At 41.7% G+C, this 22,392-nt stretch overlaps 3 protein-coding genes across 9 annotated transcripts in view; 1 reads left to right on the top strand and 2 right to left on the bottom strand.

The window, feature by feature from the left end:
* Positions 1 to 517: 517 nt before the first annotated feature.
* On the bottom strand, positions 518 to 12,174 carry asip2b (agouti signaling protein, nonagouti homolog (mouse) 2b). The gene is made up of 3 exons (XM_077559445.1): positions 11,980 to 12,174; positions 9,618 to 9,691; positions 518 to 4,104 (listed from the first exon to the last, which is right to left on the bottom strand). Exons 1-3 carry the CDS (start codon positions 12,089 to 12,091, stop codon positions 3,904 to 3,906), a joined length of 387 nt encoding a protein of 128 aa, XP_077415571.1. The 5' UTR covers positions 12,092 to 12,174; the 3' UTR covers positions 518 to 3,903.
* A 3,353-nt stretch (positions 12,175 to 15,527) lies between these two features.
* The window catches only part of LOC144044806 (sorting nexin-16-like), a 10,884-nt gene continuing 4,019 nt past the window's right edge, over positions 15,528 to 22,392 (bottom strand). The window contains exons 1-7 of one of the 2 annotated variants that reach the window (XM_077559443.1): positions 19,006 to 19,255; positions 18,072 to 18,849; positions 17,066 to 17,210; positions 16,691 to 16,777; positions 16,396 to 16,544; positions 16,137 to 16,206; positions 15,528 to 15,769 (exon numbers count right to left, since the gene is read on the bottom strand). In XM_077559443.1, coding sequence (XP_077415569.1) covers positions 15,602 to 15,769; positions 16,137 to 16,206; positions 16,396 to 16,544; positions 16,691 to 16,777; positions 17,066 to 17,194 — 603 coding nt within the window. In that variant the 5' untranslated portion in view covers positions 17,195 to 17,210; positions 18,072 to 18,849; positions 19,006 to 19,255 and the 3' untranslated portion in view covers positions 15,528 to 15,601. Of the gene's footprint in view, positions 15,770 to 16,136; positions 16,207 to 16,395; positions 16,545 to 16,690; positions 16,778 to 17,065; positions 17,211 to 18,071; positions 18,850 to 19,005; positions 19,256 to 22,392 lie in introns of those variants that run through there. The other variant, XM_077559442.1, reaches the window with a different exon arrangement.
* Positions 21,790 to 22,392, top strand: part of slc35a3b (solute carrier family 35 member A3b) — a 16,460-nt gene continuing 15,857 nt past the window's right edge. For all 6 annotated transcript variants that reach the window (XM_077559438.1, XM_077559437.1, XM_077559434.1 and 3 more), the window contains exons 1-2: positions 21,790 to 21,960; positions 22,038 to 22,142. In XM_077559438.1, the coding sequence (XP_077415564.1) occupies positions 22,125 to 22,142 (18 nt within the window). In that variant the 5' untranslated portion in view covers positions 21,790 to 21,960; positions 22,038 to 22,124. The remainder of the gene's footprint in view (positions 21,961 to 22,037; positions 22,143 to 22,392) is intronic.

Below are 22,392 nucleotides of genomic sequence, written 5' to 3'. Positions count from 1 at the left end.
AACTCCAGTTTCTGCCATTTTTCATCTTTAAATCTAATAGTACACATTGAACTTTTAACAATGTGTATTGGCCCATTTCAGGCATCATTGTTTTGTTGTACTGAAAGGGAAACTCCTCATTAGAGTAACAGGACTGAAAGTAACTTGAGTGAGATTTTAGCCTAGAAATAGAAAATGCATTCAATATAGCCACATGGCATTTTTTGCCAATAGCATGTTGACACTAAGCACATTGATTCAACAAGAGATTGTTTCTTTGAAATAAAGAAATAGCGTCTTTTAAGTAAGAGAAAATCACCGACTATGCAGAAAATACATGCGTCAACTCACTTTAGAATCTGATGCAACTTCCTGTGGACCACATGACTAATGTGTGAAGGTAGCACATTTTTAACAGACTTGCATTTATACATTTCCAATGACAAAATACTAATTTCATAAAAATGGAATGCATTGTGCATTTTAATTAACAATTTTTTTAACCATATTTCAGAACTCTTAATAATACGGTGCATATGGTTGGTGTCTACCCCAGGTAGTATAGCATTCCTCTTTAAGTTACAGTATGTTTGTTTTGATTGTACTTGACATATACATCTATAACCTCGGTGAACCATAAGTGCTCTCCTTGGAAGAAAATACTGGGGGGGAATAAACAGTGGAATGGATTTCATAATGAGCAATCACAGAAATAATAGTGTTGTCAATAGGATGCCCTTACATAGTCATTATTTCTAATTTCAGGACACAAAGGCCCCCAAAACCCAAAATGTAGCTGAAAGCAAATAAATACTGGAATCATTTAAGAAAAATCTTGAGTCAAGAAAATATCAAATAAAATGGGCTTACCATGTTTTTAATTTTAATCACAAAACCACCAAACTTCTTGCCGATCATTATGCGCCTACCAATTATATATTTACAAAACCCCACATACTTACATTTAACAATCTGATGTTTTTTAAAACCGCCCATTTATGTTCAAAGTAAATATTATAAGTAATATTCTCCCTTGCTGTGTTCAGAAGCTTTTCCACCACAAAGTCAGCAACAATGAACTGACCGGAACATCGACATTTAGGAAAACAAAAACCAGAACAAATGTGAAGCAGAGATGTTTGTCAGTGAAAGTGTGCAATCATTTTGATTGTGACTTGAAACTGTGTTACTCAATTATGAATTTCAAATACATGTGCAAATGCAAGGTTTAAATGGTTATGAAATGTCAGTGTAGTTTATAATTATTGTTTAAAAAAAAAAGTATTAAAGAGATTTTTCTAATGCATGTCAAGAATAATAACATATAGAAAGAATTGTATATATGCATATGTATGCACATAAGTGTGTGTGGCGTGTATATATATATATATATATAAATATTTATTTTTTATTATTATTTACTATCATCTACAATTTAGGACATCTAAAATTAGGGACATCCATCCATCATGAAACGTGTAAGTGTAGATAAAATATTTTACACATATTTACACAAGCACACCCTGTTAAATACGTATTGCATATGTGGTGTGCTAAACAAATATATTAGACCAAAACGCAATGTATTGTTCAATTAAAAATATTTTTAATGTTTATGTGATGTTAAATACAGCAGTATAGAACAGCTCTTCAACTAAAATGGTAGTTTTCATTTATTGTAATCCAGAGAACCATGCCGCCTTTTGATTACAAGGATATGGAAATAGTTTAGTGGTTGGATTTCATGCTTGAATTATTTCTGACTTCTCAGGCAAGCCCAGGGATCAGTTTCAAGTTCCTCATTCCCATTCAAAATGGGGAAACATTTAGAGCTCACTGAAGATGAAAAAGTCTGCGTTAAACCACATTATGATGCTTGACATAAATAGTTTCAATGGTTTAATATACAGTATTTGGTAAGTACTGTACAAAAAAAATTAAATGCTGGCACACATTGGGCAGCTGTTCTTACGTAGATCAATATATGTATGTAAATGGAAACATAGCATTTGTATATGTACATAATATGTAGATATTCCCTGTAATGTTTTCTTTGTTATTTTTAATACAGTGGATATGAAAAGCCTTGTTCAAATGGCAGGTTTTAGCGAGAACAAAAAAATTGGACCAAGATCAATCTTTTTCTTCCACCATGAATGTGACCTATAACCTGTGCAAATCAATTGACTATAATTAAAACATCTTTTTGAGAGGGGAAGTATAAAATCATAATTTCCGACATGTTTCGGAGATTTCAAGTGTGTTTTTGAAAACATTTTAAAACAAGGTTGAACTATCTGGTCAGTCAGTTTTAGCACCAAACTTTCAGGCTTCTACTACAAAGCAAAAATGTATGAACTTTGTTTGGATGCTCACTGCCATTGACGGCTATAGACGTCAAAAATTCATTTGAACTATTTCTATTAGTTTAACATTTTTTCCCACTTTTGTTAACAAGAGTATGAAAACCTAGATTTTTTTTTTATTGTATTAGAACAGATATAAAATTTGTGATTAATCGTGAGTTAACTAGTGGAGCCATGCGATTAATTACGATTAAAAATTGTCGATTGCCTGGAGACCCTAATAAAAAAAAATAAAAAAATCAAATAAAATTTTGTTTAAAAGAAAAGATTATTAAAAATTAGGGGAATCAGGCGATTAAAATGTGTAATCGTAATTAATCGCATGACTTCACTAGTTTTTTTTTTTTATGTTCTAAATATAAAAAAAAAATAAATCTAGGTGTTCATACTCTTGTTAATAAAAATGGAAGAAAAAAAAAGTTAAGCTAATAGAAATAGTTCAAATGAATTTATTTCAAAGTCTATAGCTACTGGCAGTGAATGAGTTAAATGGCGGCAGGTGTGTGCTGACTCCCATTGAAGGCTTTTTTTTTTTTGACTGGCGCCATGAGGTGCAGCAAGTTAGATCATTTACCATATTATTGTTTGTAGCCATTCAGTAGGATGATTTAAAAAGTACATCATACAAGGATTCAGGGTTTTTCTTGCCTACTGTTGACATATTCTGAATGGAATGCTTAGACGTGGTCTGAGCAGATGTTAGGTTTATTTCGCTCTGTCAGGTGCATCTCCAAGAAACTCCTTCTGCTGCACCGGCCCACCCATCTGTCTGCCAAATATGTCACATTAATGTTGGTGCGACGGTTTTGAATTTTTTTATCTTGGTCTTATTTCTAGGGGTGTCAGGTGATTACTTTTTTTTATTTTTTATCCTTATTAATCGCATGACTTCAATAGTTACTCACAATTAATCACAAATGTTATGTCTGTTCTGAATGTACAATAAAATGTTTTTTGTTTTTTTAGTTTTCATGGAAAAAATGTTAGAGAAATGTGGCTGCATCTTTTAGAAATTCATACAATTCTAATTCATAAGTTGAGTTCAAATTAAAAAGATAATTGTACTGTAAAAAATGAGTGTGATATTGATTTATGTTGCATAATTGCATTTGTAAGACACTGGTGACAGCTCAGTGCATGTTTCTTTTCATTTTAAGAGCTATCTAATCTTTAACATGAAGTAACTTGTTAATTTCTGCACATTTTTCAAATTGTAAAATACAAATTGACACCAGTCTCCACAAATATATGCATTATTATCAAATGTATTATTTCTAAATAGAATTCCCCCAGTACCGCCTTTCCAGGTAAGAGTCATTAAAAAATGAGTGGCGTTAAAGGAACTTTAAATTAGCTCAAAATTAACACACAAATTTTGGCACCCCTTCTTATTTCTTATACTACACAAACCTGACATTTGAAGTGGGGTGTGTAGACTTTTTCTAGGCACTGCCTCACATCAATCATCATCCTATAACATCAGCTCAAGACACTTTGATCAATGAGCTTTGTCTGTTAGTTTGCCATACGATTTCTCCTTGCCCTCCGCCTCGTGATTTCATGATGTTTTCGTAAAACTTCTGCATGGAATTTTACTCCTCTTGGAGCACGGAGACTTAATCTTCCAGCAGCGGCAGATGGTGTTGAAGAATCGACAATGGCAGAAGGAGCAGGGTTCGCAGCACGGCTCCCCGGAGGAGCATTTCTCCCTCAGGAGGCTGCAGCTGCGCAGGGGCGTCGTGTCCACCAACTTGCATTTCTGAAAACACAAAGCAAGATCCAAAAATGTCTGCTTAGCTCTCCACTTCTGAACCAGACTTGATTTGAACGCTGGAATGACGGTGTGCAGTTTTGCACTAGATCAAAGGTGAAAGTCAAGGCCTGAAAGCTACATGAAGCAAATTCATGTTTAATTGATGTTTTCTTATTATTTTGGAAGAAATACTATAACAACATTGAACATTTTCTCATTACCAGCATGTTTTTTTTTCCCACTAAATCCCTCCTAAAGATTTGTTTGTCACTATTTTTCCGAATTTGTTTTTTAGCTCATTCACTGCCATTGACGGCTTTAGACGTAAAAAAATCCTTTTAACTATTTCTATTAGTTCAACATTTTTTCCCACTTTACTTAACAAGAGTATGAAAGCCTAGATTTTTTTTATTGTATTAGAACAGATCTAAAATGTGTGATTAATCGTGAGTTAACTGGTGAAGTCATGCGATTAATTACGATTAAAAATTGGAGTCACCTGATGCCCCTCATTTTTAATAATCTTTTTCTTTAAAAAAAAAAATATTAAAAAAATATATATTATTAAAAATTAGGGCGTCAGGTGAGTACAATTTTTTTATTGTAATAATCGCATGACTTCACTAGTTAACTCACAATTAATCACAAATGTTCTATCTGTTCTAAATGTACCAAAAAAATATTTCTAGGTTTTCATACTCTTGTTAAGAAAAATGGAGAAAAAAAGTTAAACTAATAGAAATAGTTCAAATTAATTTTTGACGTCTATGGCTGTCAATGGCAGTGACTGAGTTCAAAATATATACAGTATCTCATAAAAGTCAGTACACCCCAAACATTTATTCTAATATCTTTTTTGGGACAACGCAGAAAAAAATGACACGTTAGTGAAAGAGTGTAAAGCTAATGTCTAAAATGCAAGTGTCAAAACGGGGGGCTTTAGGACCCAGATGCGGGAAGGCAGAGCAAGGAGGCAGGGGTGTAGTTCAAAAAAAAAGGGATTTAATTTCTATTAACAAAAAGGTTTCCAAAGTTCAAAAACATAAAACAAAGCATGAACTTGAACTTGAACAAAAGAGGGAACAAAAAAAAACAGACAGCAACAAAACATGAACTTGAACTAGAACTTGGGAGGGAACAGAAAACAGGGCAGCGTGACATGAGGACAAACATACATACCACAATGCACCAACACAGACAGAGGAGAGACAGCAGACTAAATACACCAACACTAATGACGCAACAAGACACACCTGGACCAGACACAAGTGGCTGAGGGCACTGATTGGACAACACAAGGAAGGGCAGGGTCACAATCAACAAGACAAGGAAAACACACAAGGAAAGCAGAAACTGAACATGACAGAACCAAAACCAAAACATGACAGAACCCCTCCGTCGAGGGACGGCTTCCAGACGTCCCTTAAAAAGTTCAAAAACAGGGCGGGCGGAGGGGGCGCGGAGGCGGGAACCTGACACATCCCTCCAGTCTAGTCCGGGGGACGTCCCGGACGCCAGACGAGGGGAGCCCGGCGGCGCTGATCTGGAGGGCGCCCCGGACGCCACACCGGAATAGGACGGCCGTGGGATGAACATCTCCTGTCCACCCCCATGGGCCTGACGCCGCCATGGAAGAAGCGAAGAGACCCCGCACGAGAGCGGCCGAAGCCAGGAGGCCCGGGGCTGCAGAGGGTGAGAATGCCCGGGGTCCTGAAGCTGCCGTGGAGGCGCGAAGACTTGAGGCTGCCGATGAGGCGCGAAGACTTGAGGCTGCCGTGGAGGCGCGAAGACTTGAGGCTGCCGTGGAGGCGCGAAGACTTGAGGCTGCCGTGGAGGCGCGAAGACTTGAGGCTGCCGTGGAGGCGCGAAGACTTGAGGCTGCCGTGGAGGCGCGAAGACTTGAGGCTGCCGTGGAGGCGCGAAGACTTGAGGCTGCCGTGGAGGCGCGAAGACTTGAGGCTGCCGTGGAGGCGCGAAGACTTGAGGCTGCCGTGGAGGCGCGAAGACTTGAGGCTGCCGTGGAGGCGCGAAGACTTGAGGCTGCCGTGGAGGCGCGAAGACTTGAGGCTGCCGTGGAGGCGCGAAGACTTGAGGCTGCCGTGGAGGCGCGAAGACTTGAGGCTGCCGTGGAGGCTGCCGACGAGGCGCGAAGACTTGAGGCTGCCGTGGAGGCTGCCGACGAGGCGCGAAGACTTGAGGCTGCCGTGGAGGCGTCCGACGAGGCGCGATGACTTGAGGCTGCCGTGGAGGCGGCACGGAGTCCGGGGACTGTCGCGGAGCCGGCACGGAGTCCGGGGCCTGCTGTGGAGCTGATATGGGAACTTGGAGCTGACGCGGAGCCGGAAGTTGCTGTGGAGCTGATCCGGAATCCTGGGGCTGTCGCAAAGCCGGGACGGAAACCTGGGCCTGACGCGGAGCTGATACGGGATCTTGGGGCTGATGTGAAAACGGGACGGAAACCTGGGCCGACGCGGAGCTGATACGGGATCTTGGGGCTGACGTGAAAACGGGACGGAAACCTGGCCCGACGCGGAGCTGATATGGGATCTTGGGGCTGACGTGAAATCGGGACGGGATCTTGGGGCTGACGTGAAATCGGGACGGGATCTTGGGGCTGACGTGAAAACGGGACGGGATCTTGGGGCTGACGTGAAAACGGGACGGAATCTTGGGGCTGACGTGAAAACGGGACGGAATCTTGGGGCTGACGCAGAGCCGGCACGGAATCTTGGGGCTGACGCAGAGCCGGCACGGAGTCCGGGGGCTGACGCAGAGCCGGCACGGAGTCCGGGGGCTGACGCAGAGCCGGCACGGAGTCCGGGGGCTGACGCAGAGCCGGCACGGAGTCCGGGGGCTGACGCAGAGCCGGCACGGAGTCCGGGGGCTGACGCAGAGCCGGCACGGAGTCCGGGGGCTGACGCAGAGCCGGCACGGAGTCCGGGGGCTGACGCAGAGCCGGCACGGAGTCCGGGGGCTGACGCAGAGCCGGCACGGAGTCCGGGGGCTGACGCAGAGCCGGCACGGAGTCCGGGGGCTGACGCAGAGCCGGCACGGAGTCCGGGGGCTGACGCAGAGCCGGCACGGAGTCCGGGGGCTGACGCAGAGCCGGCTCGGAGACCTGAGGCTCCGACGGCCGACGTGGCTCGGAGACCTGAGGCTCCGACGGCCGACGTGGCTCGGAGACCTGAGGCTCCGACGGCCGACGTGGCTCGGAGACCTGAGGCTCCGACGGCCGACGTGGCTCGGAGACCTGAGGCTCCGACGGCCGACGTGGCTCGGGGATTTTGGACTTCGGCTGACGTGGCTCGGGGACTTTGGACTTCGGCTGACGTGGTTCGAGGACTTGGGGCTGCCGCGGAGCCGGCGCGGAGTCCGGGAGCTGCCGCGGAGCCGGCGCGGAGTCCGGGAGCTGCCGCGGAGCCGGCGCGGAGTCCGGGAGCTGCCGCGGAGCCGGCGCGGAGTCCGGGAGCTGCCGCGGAGCCGGCGCGGAGTCCGGGAGCTGCCGCGGAGCCGGCGCGGAGTCCGGGAGCTGCCGCGGAGCCGGCGCGGAGTCCGGGAGCTGCCGCGGAGCCGGCACGGAGTCCGGGAGCTGCCGCGGAGCCGGCACGGGAACCTGGGACTGCGGCGGCAGACGTGGCTCAGGGATCTGAGGCTGTGGCGGCAGACGTGGTTCTGGGACTGGCAGGATAGGGACTTGAGGCTGCGGCGGCAGTCCTGGCAGGGAAAGGGACATGAGGATGCGGCGGCAGTCCTGGCAGAGAGGCTTGAAGCTGTGGCGGCAGACCTGGCAGAGGACTTGAGGCTGTGGCGGCAGACCTGGCAGGATAGGGACTTGAGGCTGCGGCGGCAGTCCTGGCAGGGAAAGGGACATGAGGCTGCGGCGGCAGTCCTGGCAGAGAGGCTTGAAGCTGTGGCGGCAGACCTGGCAGAGAACTAGAGGCAGCGGCGGCAGGCGTGGTAGGACAGGGACTCGAGGCTGCGGCTGAGCCGATACGGGGACCTGGGGCTGCGGCGGAGCCGACACGGGGACCTGGGGCTGCGGCGGAGCCGACACGGGGACCTGGGGCTGCGGAGGCAGACGTGGCTCGGGGACTGAGAACAGCGGTGGCAGACGTGGTTCGGGAACTGGAAACAGCGGTGGCAGACGTGGCACGATAGGGACTTGAGGCTGCGACGGTAGACCTGGCAGGATAGGGACTTGAGGCTGTGGCGGCAGTCCTGGCAGGGAAAGGGACATGAGGATGCGGCGGCAGTCCTGGCAGAGAGGCTTGAAGCTGTGGCGGCAGACCTGGCAGAGGACTTGAGGCAGCGGCGGCAGGCGTGGTAGGACAGGTACTTGAGGCTGCGGCTGAGCCGATACGGGGACCTGGGGCTGCGGCGGAGCCGACACGGGGACCTGGGGCTGCGGCGGCAGACGTGGCTCGGGGAGTTGCGGCTGGCGACTCCGAGCTCCAGCATCTGAAGCCCAAGGACGCCCAACTTCCTTAACCAAAGAGGACAGCAGGTCCATTTGGGCGGCCATGACGTGCTGGAGCTCCTCCTGGCGCGACAGGCGCGCCTCCTGATTCCGCATCATGGTTTTCAGCACTCCCGCTGGGTCCTTCTCTGGTTGGTGCATTCTGTCAAAACGGGGGGCTTTAGGACCCAGATGCGGGAAGGCAGAGCAAGGAGGCAGGGGTGTAGTTCAAAAAAAAAGGGATTTAATTTCTATTAACAAAAAGGTTTCCAAAGTTCAAAAACATAAAACAAAGCATGAACTTGAACTTGAACAAAAGAGGGAACAAAAAAAAACAGACAGCAACAAAACATGAACTTGAACTAGAACTTGGGAGGGAACAGAAAACAGGGCAGCGTGACATGAGGACAAACATACATACCACAATGCACCAACACAGACAGAGGAGAGACAGCAGACTAAATACACCAACACTAATGACGCAACAAGACACACCTGGACCAGACACAAGTGGCTGAGGGCACTGATTGGACAACACAAGGAAGGGCAGGGTCACAATCAACAAGACAAGGAAAACACACAAGGAAAGCAGAAACTGAACATGACAGAACCAAAACCAAAACATGACAGCAAGCAACAAAAGTGAGTACTATAACCCTAAATGAAAATGTCCAAATCGGGTCAAAAGAAATCCAAGAGTAATTGACGCCTGCACCAAAAAATTTAATAAATGTCTTTAGAGGCCAACAGAGCAATACTTTTGTATTATGGCTTTGACCTGAATACAGGAAGAGCAAAAAGGTGAGTCATTCAGCAAATCATAGAGGAAAAAGAAATCCGCAAATAAGTGAATTTGCGAAATGCGACTGGGTGGGGGGAAAGATTTGATCAGGTAATTAGCATGTTTTACAAATACCGCATAAGCCTGAGATTTATAAATTGTTTCTATATTGTAGTTCAACATGAAGAACATTTCTACGACATTAAGTCACAAGTGAGTGAGCGAGCCAGTGAGAAAGTGAGTATTAAAAACATCACAATTTCAAAAGAGCAAAAAACATACAGGACTGCGACTCTCCGTTGGTGTTGAGATCTTTTGTCTTGCAAATAGACGTCTGGTCTTCACTTGGTTCCAGACTGTGGGAAAGATTTTTAAAAAAAAATCCTTATACTTTATATCGGTGCTCCTGGGCTTAATCATTACATCTACAAAAAAACATTTTTTCCCCAGCTATTTTCAACAATTAAGACAATTAATAAATAAATAATACATGAATAAAGTCAGTCGGGGGCCACATAGGACCACGTTCTTCCTAACCAGATTTATAACAAAAATTCTGTGTTATATATGGAAAAAATACATATGTGCAAAACATGTGCTCTTTATATATTTTGTTTTTCATAATACATTTCTAAATGCATAAATTAAAGGCCCAAGCCCACATCAAGCAAACAACAAAATATTTGTATTCTTGCATAAAAATTTGCATTCAATGACAGCACAAAAGTAGTGAACAGTAGACCAACATTAAGTACAAGACCTAAATTTGTACCTTTTCTTGAAGAATTATGGGGTTTTCTAAAGTATATATATATATATATATATATATATATATATATATATATATATATATATATATATATATTTATTAGGGGTGTGAATTGCCAAGTACCTGGCGATTCGATACGATTAATCCCGATACGAATCTATAAATTGATTATTGCGATTTTTTTAAACTAAAATTTAGAAAATACAAATCACTAAACTTGTACATGTACACTGTAAGATTTGTATGATTTTTTTTGTTTATCTGAAAATTCAGTCTTATAACTGAGCCACTGCATTTAACAAACAGGTTGCAGTCTGTTTCATGTTTGAACAGCACTGAAATCAAATATTAAGGCTTAATGTTCCATTAATATAACATTCTTCCATGCTTAATGTGTGAATCCTAACCCTAAGTAAGACATTTTGTTGAATATTTCCATAAAAAAGGGATGTTTAAAAATCGATTCGGCCGCATATTGAATCGATTCGAGAATTGTGTGCTGTAATATCGCGATATTTTGACGAATCGATTTTTTCCAACAATCCCTAATATATATATATATATATATATATATATGAATTATTTGTTTCTCTGTAATATCTCTAAATTTGTGGAAAGTCTTTGTGTAAGGAGACCTTACTGGCCCCAAAGCAATGTGCATAAAGCAGCATTCGTTTTCTCACCCTGACCTCATCAAGATCTTTTACTGGCCAGCTTAGAAAAATTATGTTAAATGGTGAATTTGTTTTGGTGTTAATATTCTTAAAGAGATGCTGTTTGGATACTTCCGATAACTACTGAGGAACGTTTTCATTAACAACCTCCTCTTTATGAAGTCTAGTTTAGAATCAGCCCACGAGGGAGTAAAGGGCTTTTTGCTGATGTGGCGAGATTTTCGGAGACTTTTTCTTCAAACAAATGATCGGTCTGGATCACTTACTGTAATGATGAAGTGTAAGTGTGACTGTTCGGCCTCTTCAAAGTAAGTAAGTAAGACGTGAGAAAAGCAGAGACAAAATGAAAGCTTGATACCTGGAAGTACTGACATAACGTCTTGCCTGCAGTTATCTAAACAAACATCGTGTCCACTGGTAATATCTTACTGTCTAAGGACCTCAATTGACACCACATAAAAATGTATAATTCAACTTGACTTTCACCACATTGTCAACTATAAAACTGCTCAATCCCTTGTGCATCCAATGCCGCCATTCAAAATTGTCATGACTTTCTGTCTGCTCAACATAACAAAGACCGGATGTGTCAAATCATTCTGTCACAGACCACAAAAAAAATCCTGGTGTATCATCAGCACCACATCAAATTTGGGTTTGCGTCTTACTAAGTCTTTGAAAAGCTCCGTGCGCCATCAAGCAAAACAAAGTCAATACAAAGCGATGACATCAGTGATGTTAACCTTTGTTTCCCCTCTTCTCCCTTTTTGACACGGGTTCCCACAGAGCGACCATTGCTTTGGTTTCACACATTATTATAAGTGCAGCATTGCATCTTAGAATGATGAAAGTTTTGCTTCGAATTTCCACATTTGAGGGACAGTAAGTAACTTTTATCACTCGCAAGAACAGTTTTGTCACTTTTGTTACTTATTGTTTTCGAAGAAAAGGAGCAGAAAAAAAATACATGTCATGGTCAAGAGGGCCTGGAGCCCTGTGCAACTTATTTGTTATGTTGTTGAAATTAAGCAGCAGCCTCACGTCTAAAATTTCTTCCTTTATTGTGGGGTTTCTCTCATCCCATTACTGAAAAGTAGTTCCACTAATAAAAAAGACAAACTTTGAATCATTCACGTAGGCCTGCTCTAACTTCTAAATGTATTATAGATAGATAGATAGATAGATAGTGTGCCATTCTGACCTGCATCCTTGTCCCGCTGCCTCAAATCTTTCTTGGCGTCCACAACATAGCACAGTGGGACGACGAGCAGCAACAAGCAAATGTAATTCCCTTCCAGTTTTATTTTTCTCATGACGACGTGATCAATGGATGAAACTTCCTTGCCACAGTCGATTCCAACACAGCCTTGAGTCACTCTCGCTGCTGCTCACTTGATTATGAGTTTTTACTCTTCTTTGACTAGATTTCTAGGCTCCGCCCACCTACTTGACAGGGTTCAGGGAATTTTTCCTGGTGAAGGATATAAGGTTGCCGTGGTAGGATGGTACGAACAATGTGAAATGTGAACGTGGTGTTTTTTTGTGCTGACTACAATAAAAAAATAAATTAAAAAAAAAGTCATGACAGACATTGCCTCTTGCTACCCAAGGTTGGAGAGGAATTATTTTTTTCTTCAAATTGCTGGTCATCCAGTTCTTATTTTCTTAAAGGTAAATCTTCTTGCACGTCCTTTTACAGTTTTTCTCCGTAGGTTTGGCACATTTCTTGAAACTGAGATGTAATTTTCAAAATACCATGGACAAATTCCTAAACCAAGTTACAATTGGTGCCAACTGAATGGTATTACTCATTGCTCTCATCAAATTGCCAATGTCTTAGTACATGTCTCAATTGCCTCAGTGATCTGTGCAAATGGTTGTGTACATTTAGCCTACAGTTAGCACAATGTGCCCACATTTAGCACATTTTCCAAATAAATAGATCTTGCTGATGGAACTGGATTACAGTAGTTGTTTTTCAGTCGAATGGTTGTCCTCAGCAGGATTTCAGTGTATAAGTCATAATATGCAAAATCATCTGTTCAATTGTCAAAATTAGGCAAGCATATCACAGGGGATCATGCAGTGTAGAGGATGGTTGAAACAATCGCGCCGTTTTTTTTCCTCGCTGCGTTGCAAGGGAAAATATCCGCTGCGAAGTGGATGAAAACCTTTGGCCAAACAGAGAGCAGCGTATGGATGGCCAAGAGGGGGAAGGTGACGATAGTGACTAGTGAAAGTGTTACAGTGGTTCGTTCTTCATTTATGCCTTGCGCTAGATATAATTTTAGTTGTTAGTTTTTCATAAACACACTTTCTTTTGAAATTCACGTGAGCAAGTGTTACTTATTTGTTTGTTTAAAGTATTTTGAGGAGAATCCGTAAGTGTAATATATTGTAATGTGTATATATATATATATATATATATATATATATATATGCTAAGTTCATGCATACAGACACTGACGTCACTCACAAGGCCACACCCCTTAAAGGATGTATCACACTGAGCGGTGAAGGCTTGCATGCAAGGTTGGGCGCACAAATGTCTTCGTTGGGATTTTTTCGAGGTTGCAAAAGGTTGCAAAGACGTTCACAAACAGTTTTATCTGTTGCAAAGTTTTAAAAAATAAAATAAAACATCATGTAGTGTTAAGTTGTCTGTCTACATGTGTTGCTCCATTGCTTGTGTTCAAATTGTTTGAAAACACTGAAAAATAAGCCCTGTATATCCCCATATGTGATATTGATTGATGATTTTCAGGTCACCTGTTTTTTGTTTATTTTCAGTTCAACTATGTGCAACGTCATTGCACATATTTCAACTTCCATGGAACTATCATGTTGTAAATCTAAATCTCTCGGGGTGAAGTGCAGCTCATCTTTCAGGTTTGAATTGATGGTTGTTTCCAATAAAAACGTCAAACAGCGAAGAATGACAAGTCCAATGAAAAACATGCATCCACTTCAAGTTCAAAGGTTTCTGAAGGAAGATTAATGGAGCTTCTAATCCCACAAAGGAAGTAAAAACAATCTTTCCAAACCCTTATTCAACCTTGAACTTTATGTTCCTCCTGTCACTATTTGACACTAGATGAACACACACTGTATATTTGGAAAATAATAACTTTCTGACAATATGAGGGAAATTGGATCACTTCCAGTAAGAGTTTTGATGACTTGACTGGGTGAAGGCAGCCAGTACAAAGTCATGAGAGTGAGGAAATTTATTCCCATAAAGTAGTTTAGTGTGAGGTTGTATTTCTTGTTGGCAACAAGGACACTGTTGGGAAAGAGCATCTGGAGGTACTTTGCTTGATTCTTAACAATTCTTATCGAGTTTGCCTGATTTCAGTAGAGGTGATAAAAATAAAATTAGGCATTTTCAACAAGACAGGATGTAAGACATGCTTGAGATTGATATTCTGACAAGATTTCCCCATTCTAAAAATGTTATCAATCTTTACAGACATGAAGCCAAACGTGACGGAAGATCAAAAACAAAGTCTGAGAAACGTCTTGATTTTTATGATGTGAAGAATCTGTACTATTAACGAAAGCGCATATCCACACATTTACACCCACAATAGTCCATACATGACATGTCCATTGTTTTTCTTTCTTAATGACCTCTATATCATATCATTAAAATTATATAAATATGGGACCAATGTTATCAGGTTATGCCTTGAGATTAGCTCAAGGTGTTTGCCAGACAATTTCTTAAACTTCTGAGGAAGCGCTGAACTGAAAGAAAGTGGAGGACACACACTATCAACTCCTAACCCTTATGACTAAAAATAAATGCATGCCCTTATTCTTCTTATCTGGGTCAATATCGCAATCAAGTCAGTGCCTTTAGTCACCTCATCAGAATAATGCCGTCATCACCATAATGTCGCAGTATAAGGTATCTTATTAGTGGCCAAAATTTTGCACAAAAAGAAGCACAATGAGTCAAAATTGTGTGTCCTTCATTTTGTATCATTTTCCCATTGGATGCACAATATTTTGGCATGTCACACACACTGCTCCACTAACTACAGTATGTAGTGATTCATTATAGTTAATAAAAGATTTGAACAAATAAAGGGTTTTATTGTCCAGCCGTTTCATAAAACCAGTCATCTTGATCATGTGTACTGTATTGTATTTTCATGATCATATTGATCATATGCAAAATGTTGTCATCATGGGGTAAGTGCTTCTAAAAACAAAACAAAGCAAACAAGAAAAAGCTAGTAAAAGGATGGATGAAAAATAAAGAACATTTTTTTCCACGACTAGATTCCCATTTCCCCCCAAATAAAAACCTTGTTCAATAGGACAATTTTCCTTTGTTAAGGTCACTTTGGTACGTTTCTTGAATCATTCTCCAAATTTGCGAAACAGCATGGATCTTCTGCAAATGCTTTCAAATGCTTTCACTTTCTCAAAATCCTTCGTTCTTCTCTCAGAAGTAAATATGTCAGTTCCATCGGAATTTCAAGTCTTTGTGCCATTGTGTAGATAGGACAATCAAATTGCTTAGTCATGTTGTCAATAGTGTCAACAATGTACTCTGGAGTCATGTTCTGATGTAAAACACATTCAATCGGCACCTTAAGGTTTTGAGAAGCCCTGAAGGCAGTGGGGAGCTCTGGCGCCCCCTGGAGGACATTAGTGGCAAGTTGAGGTGAAAGAAACGCAAAAACTAATCAGATTAGAAAACTTTATTTATCAATCAAAAAAAACTGAGAATAAAAGAAGCAGAGAGCAACACGTTTTATTTATTTATTTACAAAAGTTACCACAAAGCCATAAAGGTGATCACTTTGTGATGATTATTGAGATTTTGTGAGAAAGGAAACACGCTGGACTTTCCTCATCAAAAGGTTGATGTAGGTTGTCCTCTCATTTAGGGTCTTTCTCAAATGTTCAACTTCTTTCTGCTTTTCCATCAGTTCCCTCTGCAGTTGATGGTTACTCTCCTCCAAAGTGGCACAGAAAGCCTGCAAAACATCAAATTCTTAAAAAAAAAAAGTGTATATATAAATATATATAAAGTGGCTAATATTGTAAGAAAAGTAGGGTTACTGATCGTAATGTCACAAAAACGATTTAGTTTTTTGTTGTTGCTTTACATTTTTAAATAATAACCATTTAAAATTGATCACTGTAACATAACACTGAACCGTTTTATTTCATAGATATCATTCATAAAGGCACTTAAATTTAAAATGTGTCCATAATATACACAGTATGAACCAAGTATTTTTTTTGTTTGTTTTTGTTGTTGTCATTTTGCGGGTTGAAAACTGTGCAGACAAGAGTAAGTATAATAGACAGGTGAAAATAATGAGGTAAAAAATATCGAACCCTGCTTTCTTCCAGACTGTCAAATGGACCTGGTGAATCAGTCATACAAAGAAACTGCCTGACAGCAACACTGGGAAAACAAAAGTCAAGAGTTACAAATTGTATGAGTCATAGCAGGATCAGCGTCTTTGCTGACTTTTTTCATTGAGACAAATAAATAAATAAATCAGGTTTATTTTATGGAAGTAGTTTATGTGAGTTAGTTTCAACAATAAAATAAATGTTTAAAAAAAATAAAAACAAATTATACACACAATACCAGTTGCTGATGTCTTTGTGATAAGTCAGATTGTGCAGAAAGTTCTGCAAACCGGTCTGCCTCTCATCCAAAAATTCCTCGTCGTAGTTGTCTTTGAACCAACGTTTGGGGGGCAAAACTAAGTGGACGCTGGGAAACAAATCCTTGAGCTGCCAAAATTAACGTATCAAAAGACTTAAGATTACATTTTGTACTTTGTATCATATTCCCAAATAATATGTTATTTAATATGGATTTTCCCACCATGGCTTGGATTTTAGAATAGCCTACTACAGTATGTGCGATAGAGGATGACCTTGTCTTGGAGTCTGCAGAAATCTGTGTATCGTCTAAAGATTATCCAGCTGTCCCCTTGACTTCTGAGCACCAGGATCTTGTAAACCTGTGACACAAAGGTCATTGGACTGTACTGTAAAGTTATGCAAGCATTTCAAGACGCCATGAGACAGCCGCGTTTGCTTAGACAGTTTGTTTTTTGGATGAATACATTTATGACTATGAAGTCTTAAATCTTAGCTTCCTTTAGCTAGCGAACCAGGTGATTTTCACAGTATTTTGTTCTGATCTTGTAAAGGATGTTCGTTTTAATAGCATCTGATGGTCACAATCTGCAAATAAAGTGACAGCTACAATAATATTCAGTTAGACAAGGATGCATGCTGTATATTACCGTAAACTTTTCCCTCTCCTCCAGGGTTTCGTGGTCCTGCAGTGTCACGGCGAAGGGTCTCTTATCTCCAAAGATCCCTTCAACCTCCAGCCCACCAAAAACATTTCTTCTCTCTGGCTCCTCCCCCATCAGTTGCGATAGAGGGCTGCAGTTGGTAGATGTTTCAAAATGAAGAGGAAAAAGAAAAATCTCCTCTGGATAAAATGTGAAGTAATGTTACCAGGTAACTCTTCCAACAGTAGTGAGATAACCAGTAACAGAAGCAGATGTTTTGGAATTTATTGTATGTAAGCAGCAATAAAGTGGTAAATGATTTTCCAACACTATGTCATACGAGTTTAAGTTTGTAATCAGTGTGTCGTGTCTGTTCACTTCAGAAGGAGTATATGAAAAATAGGTACAGGCTTAAAGGTTTAAATACAAACCTAATTGCACATTTCAAAAAAGCTGTGACGGCGTCATGTTTACCACCCGGTTACATCTCCTTTTCTTTTAACAACAGTCGGGAAACATTTGAGAACGGAGGACACTACTTGTTTAAGCTTTGTAGGCGGATTTATTTCCAATTCTTGCTCGATGTACAGCTTCAGCTGTTCAAGAGTGCCCCACCACCCATCCTCGTCCCCATCCTCATCCCCATCCCCATCATCACATCAACCCCTCCCCACACACACACACACACACAATAACTGCAGCCATCCACAGCACATGGCCTCCAAGAAAGAGCATCAGCATTGGTGTGCTGAGCCCCAACCCGATACACCACAGTGAAATGGAATGCTTGTAGCTCCTCCAGCCACCATGCCACTTGGCCTTCTGGTTCCTTGAATGACATCAACCACTGCATTGTGGCGTGGTCTGTACTGATGGTGAAGGGCACGCCACATAAGTAATCATTGAAATGGCGTACGGCCAGGACAAGTGCCAGCAATTTGCACCTTGTGACGCAGTAGCGTCGTTCACTCTTATTGGAAATGCAGCTAAAGTAGGCCACCACTCCGCTTACCCTCCGCACCCGCCTGCAACAGCACCGCCCCTTTGCCGATGTTGCTAGCGTCCGTGTCCAGCACAAAAGGCAATGCTGGGTCCGGCGGGATGAGAACAGGAGCGTCCATGAGGGCCCTTTTCAGGCTGGAGAACGCCTCCTCACAGTCCAACGTCCCAGTGAAGGGTTGGTTATCCTGGAGAAGGCGGAACAGGGGTGCCCCAATGCAAGAAAATCCCTTCACGAACCGCCTGTAGTATGAGGCTAGCTCGAGGAAGCTCTTCAGCTGCTTATGGTCTCTCAGGGCTGGCTAGTCTTTGATGGCGCTGATCTTCTCCTCCAGCGTGCTGATGCACTCACCGTTCACTCGGTGGCCCAGGAACTCCACCTCTCACTGCATGAAGTGGCAATTTTCTGGGTGCAGTTTTAGTCCATCCGCCGCAATTCTCCCCAGCACCAGCCTCAGAGCCTCTAGTGTGGCCTGGACCCACCGTGGACAAGAACATCGTCCAAACACACCAAGCAACTTTGTCTGGGAATGTTTGCCATCACTGTGTCCATCAGTCGCTCAAATATCCCTAGTACATTGCATAGCCCAAAACTCATGACTTTAAACTGCCAGTGTCCTCTGGCTGTGCAGAATGCCGTCTTAGGTCTCGATTCAGCAGTGAGCGGGACCTGCCAGTAGCCACAGTGCAGGTCAAGCGATTAGAACCAAGCAGACCCGGACACCAGATCCAACGTCTCGTCGATCCATGGGAGCGAGTAGCAGTCCTTCTTGGTCACCTTACTGAGTGTCCTGTAATCCACACAGAACCGGGGTCTGGTGTTTTTATTCCTGGGCACCATGTTTTTCCTCATCCCCGTCAAAAAGGAGTCTACTCCAGCGGCTACTGATCTCAGTCGGCCGCCGACTTATTGCGCTAGCCATTTGCTTTTTCGCAGTTATGCTCACCAGACTCGCGGTACTTTGCGACTTCTTTCTGGTGGTAAAGTCCTGCTATTCCTGTCGAGTCTTGGCTTCAGTCGGATCCTGAGCCCCATAACCTGTTGGCAGAGTGGTACTACACAGCAGTAGTATTGCGTCCGACTAGTTTCAGGATCAACAAACCGGTAAAATACTGTTGTAATGACGGAGGAATAACTGCACACAACCTGCCTGTCTGACAGTGTGGAAGAAGTGGTAAGTAGGAACACAATTTAAAGGAAACTGTTATGTAACATACATACATGCAATAGGGTAGCAATACAATTAACTCTTTGAGAGCACATATCTTAACACTGACCCCCTCAGGCCAAGGGGATTCATACCATTCAACTAGATTTAAGTCCACGTTTCATCAGAAGAGTTATGAAAATATTTTATTAAGGTTGAAAAGTTCCTCAGTGCTACTTTAAGATGGCCATCAAGAACGTCAAAGAATGAAATATAAATGTGTCCAGTAGAGGGCGCCTCTCCTCACTGTATGACTGACAGTAGGGCTCATTCATCCCGGATTTCAAGAGAGGGAGGGAGGCTCCATCTCGCCGTCCAAAAAGACTCTAAAGAGCGTGTGTGTGAGAGTATTAGAGCATTTGGCTACCCACGATGGAAGGCACATTAACTTTTTAAGCTACATTTTGGTAAAGAGAAGAAGACAAGCCACAGTCCAGTGAATGAGCGTCTCAACATTTTCCTCCTCCAGGTAAAACAACTCAGTTGAATATTTAACTGTTTAAGTTTTCATATACAAATGTTAATAAAACCCATTTTTGTCCTATTGGATTTTTTTTTTTTTAATGTCCAGCCACTTACATAAACCTATTATTATACATTGTTAAATGTAAAGAAGTGTTTAAACAAATTAAGTTAAAAAATAGCCTTTTGTAATCATGATTATCACATACAGTATAGATTTAAACTACACACACTTATATGGTCAAAGCACCTTTATGAGCACCATATTAAGAAAATGACAATGAGCATGTACCATATAGTAAATAAATGTCTTAGCACTGATCTCTTCTTTTGAGGAAAGTGCAACACTGCTTAATTCATATTCGGTTTGAATGCCACTGGAAGTTGCCTTTCTACCACACTAGTCTTCTTTTCACCTGCACTGATAGTTAGACAAGGTTTGCATTGTGACAAAAGCCAGGATAGGATGTATGTAGCCAGCGGCTGAGCTGCACTGAATTTGTTTGCGGAGAGCATTTACACTCCCTGGCCTTGACCTAACATGATCCATGTAGGATTCGATGTGGTACAGAGTGAAAAGAATAGGGACCGAGCCCTGCCGCATATAGCGAGTAATTTGGAAAAGGGTTGTTCTGTATTGTAATGGCTTTGAGTTGCCACAAGATGGTTGCAAAGGACTACTTTTTTCTAAATGAACTCCTCAACCCACTTAAACCGTTCATTGGCACGAAGATGCCACCAAAATGATGCTTTATTTTACTTTGGCATTACTGTTCAGGGGATCCTGAGTTTACGTAACCTAAAAAAGTTGGGACGGGCTGTATCACTAAACCTATGCAAACAGTATTACATTCATAATTCTAGTCATCATTTGTATGTATGAATAACAGTGGTAGGCCATAAAAATAAAACAATCCAATGAAAAGTGACAGTGACTATGACTGTATCTGAACCTGCCTTCTAGTGTGGAACTAGTTCATTAAACTGTCGTAAACTAAGCACCACCTGTAATTTTTTACTACCTGTCCGCAACCCACCCTTAATAGGTCCTGTCTCACTTGTTGGGAATCACTGCTCAAGGATTTACATCCGGGTGATGTCCCAAGGTTCAATATTTGTTTAAGTCAACTCCCTTTAATGCAAATTAACGCAGGTTTTAACAGGTAGCTTAATCTCTGTCAAGCCAAAGCAATCTTAGCTAAGGCGATGGAGAAGAACAAGTGGATTTTAGTGTCCCAATAATTTTAAAACTGATGGCAGTGTTTCTATGTAATATTTAACAACAGAAGTCACTACAATTACGTTATATACAGTATAACAATATTCGCAGGATATATTATTAATACTATTTGTAGCGTGACTAACAATAGTTGTGGAAATCGTCTTTGCGCACACCAGAAGGAGCCCTAACAAATTAACTGTTTCTTTAAAAAAAAATTAATAAAAATAAAATAAAAATAAAAACGTTCTATTTGATTGTGTCAAATAGAGTGTTATTTTCCTTGTAAAAAAAAATAAAAAATATTAAAAAAAAAGTGTGTTGCGTTAGGCTGGAACGGATTAATTGCATCCCTATTCATTTCAATGGAGGAAGAAATTTGAAATACTAGAGCTTGATAGTACAGCACAGTAGCAGAACCACAGAAACAGTTTCACATTAACAGGAAATGTTTGATCTAACTCATTTTCAAATCTGCAATTCAAATTAAGTGTGGTCTATAATTAGGAACTTGTTATGAGTTAATATGTGGCAAACTAACTGGAGAGTTTAAGTATTTTGTCGAGTCTTCCATCTGATGACATGTTATGCAGACTGATGATGGGTGTGCTGTTTCACGGTCACATTGAGCGTGTTTTCAATAACCCTAACCCTATGGAAAGAGAAGGTGAGGGGAGAGTTTGTTGGGAAGTGTTATTGGACACACACACACACATAAACATACTGTACACTAGGGGCATTGTGTGCTGTTGAACAGAAATGCAACATAAGGAGGTCAGTGTGTATACAAGCCACACCTCTTATTCTGTCTAAATGCTACTTTTTTCTTATTCTTTTTTTTTTTTAACCAGCAGGATACCTATCTCACTGGAAATCATATCATTGTAAACCAAAACTCAATGGACTCAAGTGCGCTCTCTTCTGCCATCTTTTAATGAGAAGCTAAAAATATGTTTACTTCATGAAAGAAACAGGGAAATCAACCAGTTCACGCCACCACTACCATGAGTCAGGTTTGACCTGTTTTAAAGGCTGGAGGAAATGTTACTGCAGGCTTTGAGGTAAAAATATCCTGTTCTTGTGTGTGCAGTTTCTCTTAATAGGCAACTACATGGTATGAGGTGGCTTGATAAAGAGACGAGCAAGTGGATGGAGGGAGTTTGAGCGCAGACAGAAGATGTTGCAGTCAGAACATGTAAGCCATTCCAATGACACTATATAACTATAGCATTGTGGCTGATGAGTGTTAGTTTGTCTTGGCTGATCTATTACAGTATAAAAAGTAATTGGGTTGTCATGAAGGATTTTTGTTATGATTCAGGTGAGCCTTAAATGGGGAGCATTTAATTGTTCTACCTGTCACTGTACGTTGCTGCTGTTTTCGGGACCACTTACTGTTGTTGTTGTTGTTGTTTTGTTTTTTATTTCAATCAGACCTATCAAAA

Source organism: Vanacampus margaritifer, chromosome 2 (assembly GCF_051991255.1).
Source record: "Vanacampus margaritifer isolate UIUO_Vmar chromosome 2, RoL_Vmar_1.0, whole genome shotgun sequence".
NCBI lineage: Eukaryota > Metazoa > Chordata > Actinopteri > Syngnathiformes > Syngnathidae > Vanacampus > Vanacampus margaritifer.
This window is presented reverse-complemented; position numbering and strand designations above follow the sequence as displayed.